General features: G+C 43.4%; 1 protein-coding gene across 4 annotated transcripts in view; it reads left to right on the top strand.

The window, feature by feature from the left end:
- The first annotated feature begins 6,656 nt into the window (after window positions 1-6,656).
- Specc1l (sperm antigen with calponin homology and coiled-coil domains 1 like) overlaps window positions 6,657-16,768 on the top strand; it is a 148,134-nt gene continuing 138,022 nt past the window's right edge. Inside the window, exons 1-2 of one of the 4 annotated variants that reach the window (XM_069994421.1) lie at window positions 6,691-6,804; window positions 9,832-9,879. Coding sequence is in view for 1 of the 4 variants with exons in the window: in XM_069994419.1 (XP_069850520.1) it covers window positions 11,764-11,768 (5 nt within the window). In the remaining 3 variants the exon portion in view is untranslated. Of the gene's footprint in view, window positions 6,805-9,831; window positions 9,880-9,938; window positions 9,958-11,142; window positions 11,769-16,768 lie in introns of those variants that run through there. The other 3 variants (XM_069994420.1, XM_069994422.1, XM_069994419.1) reach the window with 3 other exon arrangements.

Genomic DNA, 16,768 nt, shown 5'->3' on the forward strand with positions numbered 1-16,768 from the left:
CTGTGGCTGCTTCCTTCCCTGTCTAGAGGCTCTGGCCCTTCATTCCCAGCACTTGGTAACTGCTAAGGAAATGCTTGCTCAGTAAGCTATTTTTGGCTGAAAAATGGCTCTTTCTGGCCATGTGCCTATTAGCCTGCAGTTCTGACTATTCAGGAGTCTGAGATCTAGAGGGTCATAGTGTGAGGCTAGTCTTGGCAGAAAAGTCTGTAAGATTCCATCTCCAAAATCAGCAACAAAAATTAGGGCTTGAGGATATGTGGCTCAGGTGGTAGAGGGCCAGCCCAGCCAGCGAGCTGAACTAGTATGAGGCCGAGTTCAAATACCTATAAGAAAAGAAAATGTCTCTTTTGTTTTAGAATGTCAATAGAAAATATATTTTAGGGTTTTTGTTCATCATAAACAGTTAGCTGGGCTGTGGAATATAGCTCAGTGGTAGCGTATTATCTAGAATATACAAGGCCTTGGCCAAAACAAAAACAAAAGACACTCTTATGTACAAGAATGTTCATAAGAATGTTATATTAAGCCGGGCGCTGGTGGCTCACGCCTGTAATCCTAGCTACTCAGGAGGCTGAGATCTGAGGATCGCGGTTCAAAGCCAGCCCGGGCAAGAAAGACCCTGAGACTCCTATCTCCAATAAACCACCAGAAAACCGGAAGTGGCGCTGTAGCTCAAGTGGTAGAGCGCTCGCCTTGAGCTGAAGAGCTGAGGGACAACGCCCAGGCCCAGAGTTCAAGCCCCACGACCGACAAAAAAAAAAAAAAAAAAAAAAAAAGAATGTTATATTTAAAAATTTTTATGGTACTGGGATCAAATCCAGGGCCTTGCCCATGCTAGGGATGCACTAAACCCCAGCCACAGGAACTTATTTTTAATTTTGGGGCTTGAACTCAGGGCCCTAAGGCTTGCTAGGCAGATGCTCTACCACTTGAACCATGCCCCAGCCCTTTTTTGCGTTAGCTATTTTTTTTTTTGATAGAGTCTTTTTTCTAGGGGCCACCCTCAGGCTGAGATCCTCCTTCTTATATACTCCTCCTCTGTACTCAAATGCATACCACCACATCTGAGTTATTGATTGATATGGGGTTTTGCTAACTTTTAGCCTGGTTGTCCTTAAACTAACATTTTACCCATCTCAGCCACCTGAGTACTTGGGATTACTGGTGGGAATCATACTTAATTTTTAATACTAGGGTGAATTTTTGTTGTTGTTGGTGGTGGTGGTCATGGGGCTTGAACTCTGGGCCTGGGTGCTGTCCCTCAGCTCTTCAGCTCAAGATGAGATCTGTACCACTTGATCTACAGTGCCACATCTGGTTTCCTGGTGGTTAGTTGGAGATAAAGGTCTCACGGACTTCCCTGCCGAGGCTGGCTTTGAACCTCGATCCTCAGATCTCAGCCACCTGAATAGCTAGGATTAAAGGCATGAGACACTGGTGCCCTCTCTCTCTCTCTCTCTCTCTCTCTCTCTCTCTCTCGTCAGGTGTCAGGGTCTGGGATCTAGAGCTCTTTTGCTTAAGGCTAGTGCTCTACCACTTTGAGCCACAGTGTTACTTCTTAGGGTGAATTTTTAATTTCATTTCACATCTTTATCTCCTCCTCCCCTCCTTTTCTCTCACTCACTCTCCTTCTCTGTGTTGAGAATTGAACCCAAGGGCTCAGGTATGCTAAGCATGTAGTATTCTACCATAGATTTTCACTTAGCTTTAAGGGTAATTTTCAGAAAGTAAAACCATGTCTCTTGTACAAATATAAGCATATGTCAAAGAGATCACTTGTTAATTAAATGAGGAAACTGTTAAGATATTACTATCTGTTTAGAGGAGCTCAATAATCAGACACACTTAGAGTCTAAAAATCTTGAAATGAACTTGCAGATTAAGACAGAGCTGGCTTTTCTGTTGGGGAGAGCCATTTTTAGGTAAGAATCATTTACATTGTTAACTATTTTCTATAATTTTCAGAGTGCTAAAAGAACTTGAAAGCCCACTCTTGCACAGATTCAAAACCAGATAACCTAGAAGGGCCAACTCTAATGTAGCTTTCTACTAAATACCAGGATTATCTGGGTACTGATGTCTTATGCTTGTAACCCTAGCTACTCAGAAGGCTGAGATCTAAGAATCAAAGTTCAAAGCTAGCCTGGGCAGACAAATCATAGAGACCTTTATCTCAATTAATCAGCAAAAACAAAGTGGAGGTATGGCTCAAGTTTTTAAAATGCCAGGCTTGATTGGGGGGAAAAAAACTAAGTAAGAGCACAGGGCCCAGAGTTCAAGACTCAGTATTGGCATTAAACAAAACAAAAACAGAAATACCAAGATCCTTTTTTGCTCATTCTAATTTTCCTTACAACAATACCTCATAATTAGAGCCAACCCAATTTTTCATCAATGGGAAATGAATAGACAATGGTTGATACATTCATATAATGGAAGGTTGCATAGCAACCAAAATATTAATTTTACACACCGAAGACAGACACAAAGGAATATAATCTGTATTTCTAGCAGGCTGTGTAGTGACCTCCAAAGATATTACATCCTAATTCCTGAAATCTGTAAATGTTGCCTTATTTGGAAAGAAAATGTCTCTGCAGATGTGATAAATTGAGGAACTTGTGATGGCAGATTATTTTAAGTGAGCTCTAAATGCTATCATACGTGTATTTATCAGAATCTAGGGGAATGGAGCATAGTGGTACACACCTGTAATCCCAATACTTCAGAGACTAAGAAAAAAAGAATTGTAATTTAAGGCCAGCTTGGGCTAAATAGTTAAGACCCAGACTCAAAAAAAAAAAAAAAAGAGATGGGAAAAAATTACATATACACACAAACATACATATACAAACAAAAAATCTGATGTAGGGTTTTGTGAAGACAGGAGCAAAAATTGGAGTGAAGTAGCTACAAAGAAAGGAATTTACAAGGAATGCAGGCAGATGCCAGTGTTAGATGAGGCAATGAGTAGAATCTCCCATAAAACCTACAGAGGAGGCCCTGAGTTGTGGACTCAGCCCCTGGAGTAGCTAGGATTACAGGTAATGAACCCCTGGCACCTGGCATTCTGGTTAAGACACTAGGTTATGATTTATTACAACAGCTCTAGGAGACAAATGCAATACTATAGGTTTCCATTTAATGTTAAAAATCAGGGCCTGCAGGATAGGGGTATAGGGAAATTGCTGAGTAACTGGTGATTGAACTCAGGACCATGTTCTTTCTTTTTTTTTTGTCTGTTATGGGGCTTGAATTCTGGGCTTGGGCACTGTCCCTTAGCACGTCAGTTCAAGGCAAGTGCTCTACCACTTGAGTCACAACACCATTTCCAGTTTTCTGGTGGTTTATTGGAGATAAGAGTCTCATGGACTTTCCTGCCTGGGCTGGCTTTGATCTGCAATCCTCAGATCGCAGCTTCCTCAGTAGCTAGGATTATAGGTGTGAGCCACCAGTGCCCCGCAGAATCATGTTTTTGCTAGGCAAGCACTCTACTGTTTGAACCAAATCCCAGTCTTTTTTCTTCTTAGTTTTATTTTTTCAGGAAAGTCTTGTACTTTTTGCTCAGGCCAGCCTTGGACTGAGATCCTGAGTGGTGGGGCATTATAGATTTGAACCAAATGTCTGGCCCTAAAAAATTTGTGTGTATGAGGAGGCTGGGAAGGTAGCTCAGTGGTAGAGTGCTTGCCTTGCATGCATGAGGCCCTGGGTTCGATTCCTCAGCACCACATGAGCAGAAAAAAAAAGCCAGAAATGGTGCTGTGGCTCAGGTGGTAGAGTGCTGAAGAGCTGAAGAGCTGAGGGACAGCGCCCAGGCCCAGAGTTCAGGCCCCACAACTGGACCCCCCCCCCAAAAAAATTTGTGTGTATGGATGTGCATGTGTGTCTGTGTTGTGTGTTATGTGTTGCTGGTGACTGAACCCTGGGTATTAAGAATGCTAGGCAAGGGCTGGGAAGGTGGCTCAGTGGTAGAGCTCTTGCTTTGCATGCATGAGGCCCTGGGTTCGATTCCTCAGCACCACATAAGCAAAAAAGAAAAAAGCCGGAAGTGGCACTGTTGCTCAAGTGGTAGAGCACTAGCCATGAGCTGAAAAGCTGAGGGACAGTGCCCAGACCCAGAGTTCAGGCCCCACGACTAGACACCCCTCCCCCCCAAAAAAAAAGAATGCTAGGCAAGGGGCTGGGAAGGTGGCTCAGTGGTAGAGTGCTTGCCTTGCATGTATGAAGCCCTGGGTTTGATACCTCAGTACCATGTAAGCAGAAAAAGCCAGAAGTGTCACCCTGGCTTGAGTGGTAGAGTGCTAGTCTTGAGCTGAAGAGCTGAGGGACAGTGCCCAGGCCCAGAGTTCAGGCCCCAGGACTGACCAAAAAACAAAACAAAACAAAAACAAAACACACACACACACACACAAAATGCTAGGCAAGTAATAGATAACTGAATTATACCTCCCCCCAGCCCTAAATTTATTTTCCTGCTTTCACTGTTTGATGAACTATTATTTTGTACATCCCAACATAATAGGTATCTTTTAAGATAGTGTGGTGGGTCAAGTCTGAAATACTAGCTACTTGGAAGGTGGAGAGGGAGGATCATGGTTTGAGGATAGACTGTAAGAAAGTTCAACCAATAGCTGGGCACAGTGGTGCATACCTGTCATCTCCAGTGACACAGTGAAGCATAAGTATGATAGTAATCCAGGCTATCGCAGGCATAAAGTGAAAACCTATCTCAAAAATAACCAATAGCTGGGAGTAATCCTAGATACTCAGGAGGCTGAGATCTAAGTACCGGATGGCGGTTCAAAGCCAGCCCAGGTAGGAAAGTCCTTGAGACTCTTCAATTAACCACCAGAAAACTGGAAGTGGTGCTGTGGCTCAAGTGGTAGAGCGCTAGCTTTGAGCTGAAGAACTGAGGGACAGCGCCCAGGCCCAGAGTTCAAGCCCCATGACCGAAAAAAAATAACCAATAGAAAAAGGGGTGGTAGGTGTGGTTCAATTGGTAGAGCTCCTGCATAACCAGCATAAGGTCCTGAATTGTATTTTTTCTTTGTTGGTCGTGGGTCTTGAACTCTGGGCCTGAGCACAGTCCCTGAGCTTTTTTGCTCAAGCCACAGCCCCATGTCCAGTTTTCTGGTGGCTAATTGAAGATAAGATTCTCATGGACTTTCCTGCGGGGCTACCTCGGAACTGCAATCCTCAGATCTCAGCCTCCTGAATAGCTAGGATTACAGGTGAGAGCCACTAGTGCCTAGCCAAAAAATTATATATTTAAATAGCTGTCACAGCTTGACAGGAAGTGAAATGATGTCAAGTGGTTGGGATAATATTATTCTGGATATGACATTTGCTAGCTGAGTGGTCTTTCTTTCTTTCCTCCCTTCCTCCCTCCCTCCCTCCCTCCCTCTTTTTCTCTCTCTCTCTTTCTTCCTTTCTTTCTTTCCTTTTTTTTTTTTTTTTTTTGCCAGTCCTGGGGCTTGAACTCTGGGCCTGGATGCTGTGCTTGAGCTTCTATTGCCACAGTACCACTTCTGGCTCTTTTTGAGTAGTTTATTGGAGATAAGAATTTCATGAACTGTCCTGCTTAGCCTGGCTTCAAACCTTAATCCTTTGATCTCAGCCCCCCTTGAGTAGCTAGGAGTCAGCCACTGGCTCCTGGTCTGAGTGGTCTTTAGAAAGTGAAATAATCTCTTTGAACCTCAAATTTTCAAAGTTAGTATGAAGATCAAAATGATGTAGCATATGTTGAGTGGTTTTTGAATTAGAAATTCCAGTATAGATGGAGAATTAATGCCCAGGTGCACTCACTAGACATCTTCAGGGTGCTGGCATTGGGCTACAGCCTCTGCATGTGCTCATTCCACTTGATCACTACAATTTATAAGTACAGAATAGTGGGATGCAAGGATTGCTAATAAGATTTCAACCCAGGCTGTGGCTGTGAGTGCCATGATCTTAGTCCTTAGTCCTAATGTAGATTGTATACTGCAGGTTGAACTCAGAGCCTAGGTGGTGTCCTTTAGCCTTTTTTTTCCCTTTTTGCTCAGGGCTGGCGCTGCTCTACCACTTGAGTCAGTTACACTTTTGGCTTTTTGATGGTTAACTGGAGATGAGTCTCACATGCTTTTAGCTGTGTCCGCAGATTTCAGCCTCTTGAATAGCTAGGATTACAGGTGTGAGCCATCCTCACCCAGCTGGCTATTTTGGTTAAAAAAAAAAAAAGGAAGAAAAAGAGCTTGTTTATTGGGTATCTGTTTATATTAAGTGCAATAATCAGTTGCATGTATAGGGATTGGGTTGAAATGGTTGCTGCTTTCTGAATTCATTCATTAGAAATACACTCAGAGATACATAGGAAAAATGAAATAAAAAACGGTTAGGGAATTTTGAAAAGATTTTTTTCCAATAAAGATTTAACTTAACAAGGACACCGACAGTATATCTACTGTCAGAACTTGTAAATACAAGAGGCAATCACAAGAACCTACAAAAGGCTCTTGTAGTTTGGCGCCTGCGCAGTCCGGTAAAGAGGGGAGGTGGCGCGGGGAGTGGGCGGAGCGGTGGACGCCTGCGCAGTGGCAGGACGTGGACGGGACCAATACGGCGCCTGCGTAGGGGGTGGTGGCGCCTGAGAGGGGCGGAGAAGAGGGCGGAGTCTAAAAGGAGGCAGGGCGGGCCTGGCAAGCGGCGCCGCGGGGTTGGCTGCTACCCTGAGGCTGGACTCAACGGATCTGGGCTGCGCCACCGAGCGAGCTTGCCGCCCGGCCCCTACTCTAAGCCAGCGTGAGAGCGAGGCGGTGCCGCGCGGTAAGAACCAGGCCGGGTCCCTTCAACCTGCGCCGGCGGGTCATTTTATCTCCTCCGCGTCGCCCCCGCAGCCAGGCCCGGGAGGCCCCGCAGACCCTAGCGGGCCCCGCGCCTGCGCCGTCCCCCTAATAGGGCCCCGCCGTGGCCGTCCCGCGCTTGCGCCGTCTCGTTCCCCGGCTCCGGGGCCGGTCGGCAGCGTGCCGGGCTGGACCCCCCTCGCGTCCTGGCGGGTGTTGGGGCCCACCGGTCTCGAGTACCCGATCTCCCCGCTGAGAGGTTGAAGTGCAACCCTGGGTCTTTTCTTTCCTTGGGCTCAGGGAGAGATTGGGGCCATCACCCCGGCCCCTAGTACCTTGTCCCGGGCGGGGACAGCGTCGCTCTGGGGTCCCGAAGACCCGGCCGGTGGATCGGGGCTGAGAGCGGCGGACCCAGCCTGCTGCGGCCGCTCCTTCTGCTGGGGCCATGCCCCTCTCCGTTGGGGCCGGGGCGGCCCGAAGCAGGAGGTGTCTTTTAATTCTTGAGACCTGGAGAATTGCATCAGATTGAACATGAATAATCCAGGGTATTGCTGAAGAAATCTTGTCTTTCCAGGAACCTGCTTTTTAGCTGAATGGTTATAGTCCTTTCTTTGGCACTTGCCCTGGAGATAAATAGGAAAGAAATCCGTTTCCAGATCGGTTTAGTCTGTTGACAGATAAAACAATTGCCTTTATATATCCAGGGCTGGAAACCTGGAATTGTTGATGCCCTTGATAATTCCTCTTCAAGTAAGGAGGGGCCTGGAAGAATTCCAGTAAATTCACTGGCCCAATTGATACAGATTTTGTTGTGCAAACAATCAGGCTATTGATAATGTTTTAGTTGAGACTGATGCTAGAACCTTTAATGTTGGAAGAAGCAGGGATTTTTCGTGTTTTTTTTTCTTTCACTAAACTTGGGAGGTGAAGCAGGAGGATCTTGCGTTGGAGTTCACCTGGATACAAAGCAAGACCACCTCTCAAAAAAAATTGCAAAAAGGTTATCCTGGCAATAAATCAAGACTGTACCACCTCCTACCCCCAATTGTAAAGTCTAACCAGATTTGGGGGGGGGTGTCTGTCATTTTCCTGCCTGTCTGACTTCGAACTTTGATTCTTAGACCTTTAATAGTAGCTAGTATTACAAGTGTGAGCCACCGGAGCCTGGCTAGATTTGTCTTTAAACAAAGAAAAATTGAAAAGAATGGTGTGCTGAACATGTACACATTTTGTCACTATTTCCTAAATACAGTATAACACTATCTACATAGCATTTTCGTTGTATTTAGGTAGTAAAAGAAATCTAGGCAGGGTGCCAGTGGCTCTCGTCTGTAATCCTAGCTACTCAGGAGGCTGAGATCTGAGGATCGTTGTTCAAAGCCAGCCTGGGTAGGAAAGTCTGTGAGACTCTTATCTCCAATAAAACAGTCAGAAAACCGGAAATGGCATTGTGGCTCAGGTGGTAGAGTGCTTGCCCTGAGTTGAAGAGCTGAGGGATAATGCCCAAGCCCAGAGGTCAAGCCCCACGACCGACCAAAAAAAAAAAAAAAATCTAGAGATGTTTTAAAATACTGGAATATCTATTTTCATAGCTTATATGCAGTATGTTATGCAACATACAATCAAATATTTCACCATTTTCTCTAAAAGACTTGAAGATCCATAGATTTTATTTATCTGTGTAGACTCTGGAACCAATCCTCTTTAGCTGTAATTTTCCTTAATTAAAACAAGGTAGGGTTGGGGATGTAGTTCAGTGGTAGAGTGCTTACCCAGCATGTGTGAGCCCCTTGGTTCAGTCCTCAGCACCAAAAGACCTACCAAGCTGGGCTCTGGTATCTCATGCCTATAATCAATCCTAGCTACTTAGGAGGCTCAGATGTAAGGATCACAGTTCAAAGCCAGCCTGGACAGGAAAGCCCATGAGACTCTTATCTACAGTTACCCACCAGAAAACTGGAAGTTGCTCTACTGCTGAAAGTGGAAGAGTGCTAACCTTGAGCAAAAAGAGCTCAGGGACATGCCCAGTCTCCCTGATACCCCCCCCCCCTCCCCAGTTAAAGCCCCATGTCTGTCATAAAATAAATAACTAAATAACTAAATGAAACAGCCATGGTAGAGCAGTAGCCTTGAACACAAAAGCTCAGGGACAGTGCTAAGCTCTTGAGGTCAAGCCACAGTTCCAACACACACACAGACACAGACACACTCACATACACACGTACATCTCAGCCATGGTAGAGCAGTAGCCTTGAACACAAAAGCTCAGGGACAGTGCTAAGCTCTTGAGGTCAAGCCCTAGTTCCAACACACACACACACGCACACACACACACACGCACGTCTCCAAAGGCACACACACACACACACACACACACACACACACACACACACATACACACGTACGTCTCAGCCATGGTAGAGCAGTAGCCTTGAACACAAAACAGGGACAGTGCTAAGCTCTTGAGGTCAAGCCCTAGTTCCAACACTCACTCACACACACACACACACACACACACACACACACACACACACACACACACACACACACACACACACACACACACACACACACACACACACACACACACACACACACACACGTCTCAGCCATGGTAGAGCAGTAGCCTTGAACACAAAACAGGGACAGTGCTAAGCTCTTGAGGTCAAGCCCTAGTTCCAACACACACACACACACACACACACACACACGTATGTACGTCTCCAAAGGCTAACACCTAAACTAGCCAAGTGCCAGTGGCTCACACCTGGAATCCTAGCTACTCAGGAGTCACTGAATCTGGGTTTGAAATCAGCTCACACAGAAAAAGTTCTGTCAGATTCCATCTTTAATTGACCAGTAAAATGCTGGAGGCATGAGCAAGTGGAGAGCAAGGGGTCATAAGTTCAAACCACATTAACAGCGCACACACACACAATCAGTATAGAAAAAGTATGTAGTGAAAATGTATTGATCTGAAATTTTTTTTCCCCTTTTTTGTTGGTCATAGGACTTGAACTCTGGGCCCAGGAGCTGTCTGTCAGTTCTTCAGCTCAAGGTCAATGTTCTTCCAGTTGAACACAGTGCCACTTCTGGTTTTCTGGTGATTAATTGGAGATAGGAGTCTCAGGGCTATGTACGTATGATCATATTAGATGATGTTAGGTGAAATGGACCCCAAGATAGGGACACAAGGGCATTTTTTTTCTTTCTTGCCATTGTTTTTAATGTATTTAAAATGTACTATGTGATTTTTTTTGTTTCTCTTGTATGTTCTCCCATGGTATAACTCCTGTGTTGACTGTATTTGATGTTGGTGCCCTGCATTCTGTTTATACAGTTTTCTAATTTGGGGAGGGGAAGGGAAATAACAAAATGCTAAAATAAGGATACAGGTTGACCCATTGTAACAATGAGATGTATGAGACACTATGTTGAAAATGAACTTTACAACTTGGGGGGGGGAGTTAGGGAGGTGGGGAGGGAAGGGATGGAAAGGAGGTGGTAACCATGCTCCATAGGAAATGTACTCATTAGCTTACTCATGTAACTGTAACCCCTCTGTACAGTATTTTTACAATGAAAAACATATTAAAAAAAAAAAAAGAGTCTCAGGGACTTTCCTGCCTGGGCTGGCTTTGAACTGTGATCCTCAGCCTCCTGAGTAGTTAGGATTACAGGTGTGAGCCATCGGCGCCCCGCTAAAATTTTTCTATAAAGAAAAAACTGATTCAGCCTGGAGCTGGTGGCTAACGCCTATAATACTAGCTACTGAGGAGACTGAGATCTGAGGATCACCGTTCAAAGCCAGCCCAGGCAGGAAACTGCGTGTGACTCTTATCTCCCATAAACCACTAGAAAATCGGAAGTGACTCTGAGGCTTAAGCGGTAGAGCGCTCATCTTGAGCTGAAGAGCTGAGGGACAGCCCCAGGCCCAGAGTTCAAGTCCCACAACTGACAAAAAAAAAAAAAAAAAGAAATAACTGATTCAGTAATTTGTTATCCATAAAATCTTTTTCCCTTTGATTTAGTTAGTGGGCACAAAGCAATCTTTTTCCTTTTGCCAGTATGGGGACTTATACTCAAGACCTCAAACTTGCTTGCTTGCCCAGCTAGCCTTCCACAAAGCAGTGTTAAGGCATCACAATTTTAGATACCAGCTGCATGCTTTGTAATGGTTGCCTATGTATACCCCAGGTATGCTGGAATTGCCTTGTGTTCATTTTTCAGTAAAAAAGTGGTAGCTGTATCATAGAAAAATCTTTATCACTGTGTACCTTGATAACAGTCCAAATAGCTTGAGTGTCAAGTACAGAAGGTTGGTGGGTAGGGAATAATTACAGTAGTTGTAGGTAAGGTGAAAGTTTGTTTTCAGAATTCCTATTTCAGACTTGAACTTTTAGTACCTGTAGTGTGTTATTTGGGCATGGATACCTTTCAAGCAGAAGGTTCTCTTAATAGCTGACTTGAAACAGTATATTTGATCACATGACTCAGGTGATGGTATCGTGTAGGTTCAAAATTACTATTGGGGTGGGTTTTCTTAATGTATAAGCCTTACTGTATAATCACTACATATTGAAGTCACATGGCTAACTTGAAAGTATTTTGCAAACAGTATGTCTTCAGTAGAAGAATGGTGACAAATTCTTTTGGCTTTATGGCTTTGGACAAGTCAGCTTTATTTTTTGGCCCTTCATTTCCTTGTTCAGAGGACAAAGGAGCCTCAGGTGGCTTTTTAAAAAAAAAAAAAAAAAAACATTTAAAGGGTCCTTTTCTATATAATGTAGAAAGGTGAATTGGGTCTTTTCTCTCGTTAGTAATGGGACTTGCACTTGCTGCTCTACCACTTGAGCCACACTTCAAACTCAACCTGGGGCTTCTCACCAGTTCCATAACACTGTAGTCCCTCCTAAAAGATGGGATTTGGGCAAGCTACATTATGAAGTAAGTAAGAATGAATCTCATATACTTGGGGGATCAAGCCTTTCAAATGGAGAGTTAAATGGGTCTTAATGTAATAAGAAAAACAAAAGATAGGGTTTAGAGTTGTTGTTTTTTTGTTTGGGTTTTTTTTTTTTTTTTTTTTTGTTCGGTTGTGGGGTCTGAACTCTGGGCCTAGGCACTGTCCCTCAGCTCTTCAGCTCAAGGCTAGCACTCTACCACTTGAGCCACAGCGCCACTTCTGGCTTTTTTTTTCTGCTTATGTGGTACTGAGAAATTGAACCCAGCGCCTCAGGCATGCAAGGCAAGCACTGTACCACTGAGCCACCTTCCCAGCCCTGTTTGGTTTTTTTTTTTTTAACTGTATTTTTTTTTTTTTTTGTCTTTTCTTTTTTGGAACTGGGGATTGAACCCAGGACGTTGCACTTGCTAGGCAAGCGCTTTGCCACTGAGCTACATCCCAGCCCTAGAGTTGCTGTTTTTTTTTTTAATGTTAAATTTACTCAAAGAATTGTCGTTTCTTAAAAAAGTCCTAGTTTCTTGGTGTTAAAATAAGTATGCAGCATGGGTGTTCAGTTCAGCCTAAGCAATATATTAAGGTCTTTTTTTTTTTTTTGCTAGTCTTGGGACTTGAGTTCAGGACGTGGGCACTGTCCCTGAACTGCTTTTTTGCTCAAGGCTAGCACTCTTCCACTTACTTGAGCCACAGCACCACTTCCTGCTTTTTCTGTTTATGTGGCACTGAGGAATTGAACCAAGGGCTTCATGCTACCAATTCCCAGCTTCTGCAAGATCTTATTTTTTTTAAAGTTATAAGTATTTATTATGAAAAGAGGTGATGAGATTAAAAGGTGGATTATGGTTATTATAAATAGCAAATTCAGGATGGGTTATCTTACTGTGATACTTAGAAATAAAGAGAACGTAGAATTTATTATTTTGCTGATTTATTCTATTAGAATATTTCTGAGACTGCTGCTGCTCAGGATTCTGTTTTATTTTATTACTATTTTTGGTGTTGAGAGGAAGCCCAGTATTTTGCACATGGTAGGCAAGAACTTAGCCACCCCCTTTAAAAAGAGCAAACAACCCCTCCATATGTATGTACATAAAGTTTTCTACTGAATATTCTTTTTCGTCTTTGTTCTCTACAGTATGAAGTTTAATACCACAATAGTAAAACTAAAATGGTACTGATAACTTGATACTAAAATCTAATACCTTATATTTTTAATTGTTCTGAAAATCTATTGCTTTTTAGGCATTATATGGTCATTATACTTACTTTTACTATGTAGCCCTTGTAGTGTTAAGAAGCTCATTCTTTTTCTTTCTTTCTTTTTTTTTTTTCTTTTTTGGGTCCGGTCGTGGGGCCTGAACTCTGGGCCTGGGTGCTGTCCCTCAGCTCTTCAGCTCAAGGCTAGTGCTCTACCACTTGAGCCATAGTGCCACTTCCGGCTTTTTTTTTTCTGCTTATGTGGTGCTGAGGAATCGAACCCAGGGCCTCAGGCATGCAAGGCAAGCGCTCTACCACTGAGCCACCTTCCCAGTCCCTCATTCTTTTTCTCTGAGGTAAGAATTTCTGGCGTGGGGACAGAGCACCTGCTGTGGGGTGAGTTTCCTGAGGTCAGTAATCTTTTAGGAAATGTCAGGGAATAGGAAGTACACTATGCAGTCTGATAAGTCACTTCCCTTTTGTTATACAGCAGTTGTTCATCTAACAGCACTGTGACCACTTGCTTAAATTTCTCCCATATATAAATAATATCTTCAGTCTTTCCCAGATTCATCTATGTATTGAAAATCTTTTAGCATTTGAAGATAATAGAAGCCCTCTCTGAGATACTGAATAACTTTCTTTGACCCATTCTTGATGAGATAATTCATTAGGATAAGGGACTTTATACCCATGGAGCCAGTTCTTCTCAATGGTCACTGAGTCTCTAGCATAACATTTCTAATCTGTCAGGGTGAAATCGTGTTGAATGTCAAGTCACTGAGCATTAACGTCAGAGGACATTAGAAGTGGTCCGCCTGACTTTTGAGTAATTTTTTTTTTTTTTTTTTTGGGTCCGGTCGTGGGGCCTGAACTCTGGGCCTGGGTGCTGTCCCTCAGCTCTTCAGCTCAAGGCTAGCGCTCTACCACTTGAGCCACAGTGCCACTTCTGGCTTTTTTCTTTTTGCTTATGTGGTGCTGAGGAATCGAACCCAGGGCCTCAGGCATGCAAGGCAAGTGCTCTACCACTGAGCTACCTTCCAGCCCTTTTGAGTAATTTTTTATAATGCTTTTCATTTGCCTCCTGAATGCCATAGATTTGAAGGTGAAATGGAAGATGACAATGGAATAGAAATAATTGATTTCTTTTTTTTCTTGTTTTTAAATTTATTTATTTATTTGTTCTTTTTTTTTGTGAAAACAATGTACGGAGGGGTTACAATTACATGTGCAAAATAATGAGTACATTTTTTATAAAGTATTGTAACGTCCTCCTTTTTTTCCCCTTCCTATCTTTTTCCATCCTCCTCCTGCCCTCCCCCACAGTCCTCCCCGCTCCCATACCCCCCACCAATCACAAACCAAAGTTGTAAAGTTCGTGTTGGACATAACAACTTGTACATTGCATTTTTGCAATGGGTCCACCTGTATCCATATTTAAACGAATTGTTTTTCCCCTTCCCCTCCACAAATTATACCGACATGAAATACAGTGAAAGCAGTGGTTATACAATGGGGAAGGGACTTACTAAGTACAAAAGAAATGATCTTATGAATGTGTCATAAACAATCGCTTTAAAGCAAATAAAAATCATTTGAATACATGCCTTAGGGTTCATTTCATTAACATCACCTTATCTGACTTTCTCTGCTTTACTCAAACTTTCGTTTGCATGCTGAACTCGCTAACACTGGTCAGCTCTCCCAGAATTGGAAGAAAAAAATGGGAGGATTACTGTGGATGGACAGTATAAGGGGCTTTCTACCATGCTAGGATGCAGACTGGAGAGAAATAATTGATTTCTAAAACTCTTGGCAGGCAATTGGTCCCTGGTTCTGCTGCTCCCAAATACAAATGATTAATCTCCAAGTTAATAAAGTATCTGTGTCCTGAGAGAAAGGGCTACTCAGCTTGAGAGCTCTTCCTGATCAAATTCAAACCTTGCTTTCCTCCCAGCCTATTCTACCTCATCAAATCAGGCCTGAGTGCTCATCTTTAATTTTCCAAGACTCAAATATAGACGATGTTGGTGACAGTATTGCTACTGTTGGCAGTACTGGAGTTTGAATTCAGGACCTCAGATTGTCTCAACTTGTTCTCACTGCTGTCACTCTTGAGTCACATTTCTAGTCTTGCTTTTTGCTATCATGTTGGAGATGGAGTCTCACAGCTACTTCTGCTTACTTTGACCTATAGCCAAAATCCTGTGGATCTCAGCCTCCTGAGTAGCTAGGATTTCAGGTATGAGCCACTGGCATCCAGTTTCATTTTTTTTTTTTTTTTTTTTTTTGGTCGGTCCTGGGGCTTTGAACTGTGGGCCTGGGTGCAGTCCTTCAGCTCTTTAGCCCAAGGCTAGTGCTCTACCACTTCAGCCACAGGGCCACTTCTGTTTTTTTGTTTTTATTTTTTTATTTTTTGATGGTTTATTGGAGATTAGAGTCTCACAGACTTTCCTGCCTGGGCTGGCTTTGAACCACGATCCTCAGATCTCCGCCTCTTGAGTAGCTAGGATTACAGGTGTGAGCCACTGGTCCCAGCTGTCAGTTTAGATGATGATGATGATGATGATGATGATGATGATGATGATGATGATTTGTTAGTCATGGGGCCTGAATTCTGGGCCTGGGTACTGTCCCTCAGCTCTTCAGCTCAAGGCTAGTGCTAGTCACAGAGCCACTTCCGGCAAACCCGGGGCCTCATGCATGGAAGGCAAGCACTCTACTTCTAAGCCACCTTCCCAGCCCCAGTTTAGATTATTTTTGAGAGTAAATATGAGTGTATTTTGTGGTTATGATCTATAAACAATGTATTAAATTTGCCTAGTAGTAAAGATGATCCTATTCAGTTCATTCTTAAAAAATTGTTTTTTTTTTGTTATTATAAAGGTGATGTACAGAGGGGATACAGTTATATAACTCAGGTAAAGAGTAGATTTCTTTTTGGACAATGTCACCTCTTCAGTCTTTCTTATTGGATATAAAACATTAAGGTTTCTTCCTTTCTTTGGTAAGTGCATGTGCCAACAAAATAAATCTAGGCCAGAAAATTCCTAATAGTTGGAATTGTCAGTACTGAATAGACTAGCTTTAGTGTAAAGAATTGTGATGGGGTTCTCTATCAGCTCAGAAATCCTTTAACACTGTGGCTTCAGTTTTTTGCTCTGAAAAAAACATGACAATCAAGAAACTAGTCTTGGGATGTATGAGCCCCTGGGTTCAATTTCTAGCACCACACAAAAAATTTTAGGCTTAAAAATTTGGGGGATGGGCTGGGAAATTGGCTCAGTGGTAGAGTGCTTACCTCACATGCGTGAGGCCCTGGGTTTGATTCCTCAGCACCACATAAGCAGAAAAAACCGGAAGTGGTGCTGTGGCTCAAGTGGCAGGGCACTAGCCTTGAACTGAAGTGCTGAGGGACAGTGCCCAGGCCCAGAGTTCAGCCCCCACAACCGACAAAAAAAAAAAAAAAAATGGGGGAGTTGTTAGCTGGTCATTGTAGCTCATGCTTCTAATTCCTAAAGAGACAGGAGGATTGCAAATTCAAGGCCAGTCGGAGCTACATAGTGAGACTCTTCAAAAACAAAACAAGCTAGAGCTGGTGGCTCATGCCTGCAATCCTAGCTGTTCAGAAGGCTTAGGTCTAGAGGATTGAGGTTTGAACCCAGCCCAAACAGAAAAGTCAATGAGATTCCATCTCTAATTAGCCAGCAAAATGCTGGGTTCAAGGATAGAATGCTGAGTGCCAAGCAAGAGAGTAGGAAATCCAAGCTTGAGCTCTGCTTGAATT

This window comes from Dipodomys merriami, unplaced genomic scaffold (genome assembly GCF_024711535.1).
Source record: "Dipodomys merriami isolate MVZ:Mamm:240054 unplaced genomic scaffold, mDipMer1.0.p SCAF_45, whole genome shotgun sequence".
Taxonomy (NCBI): Eukaryota; Metazoa; Chordata; class Mammalia; order Rodentia; family Heteromyidae; genus Dipodomys; species Dipodomys merriami.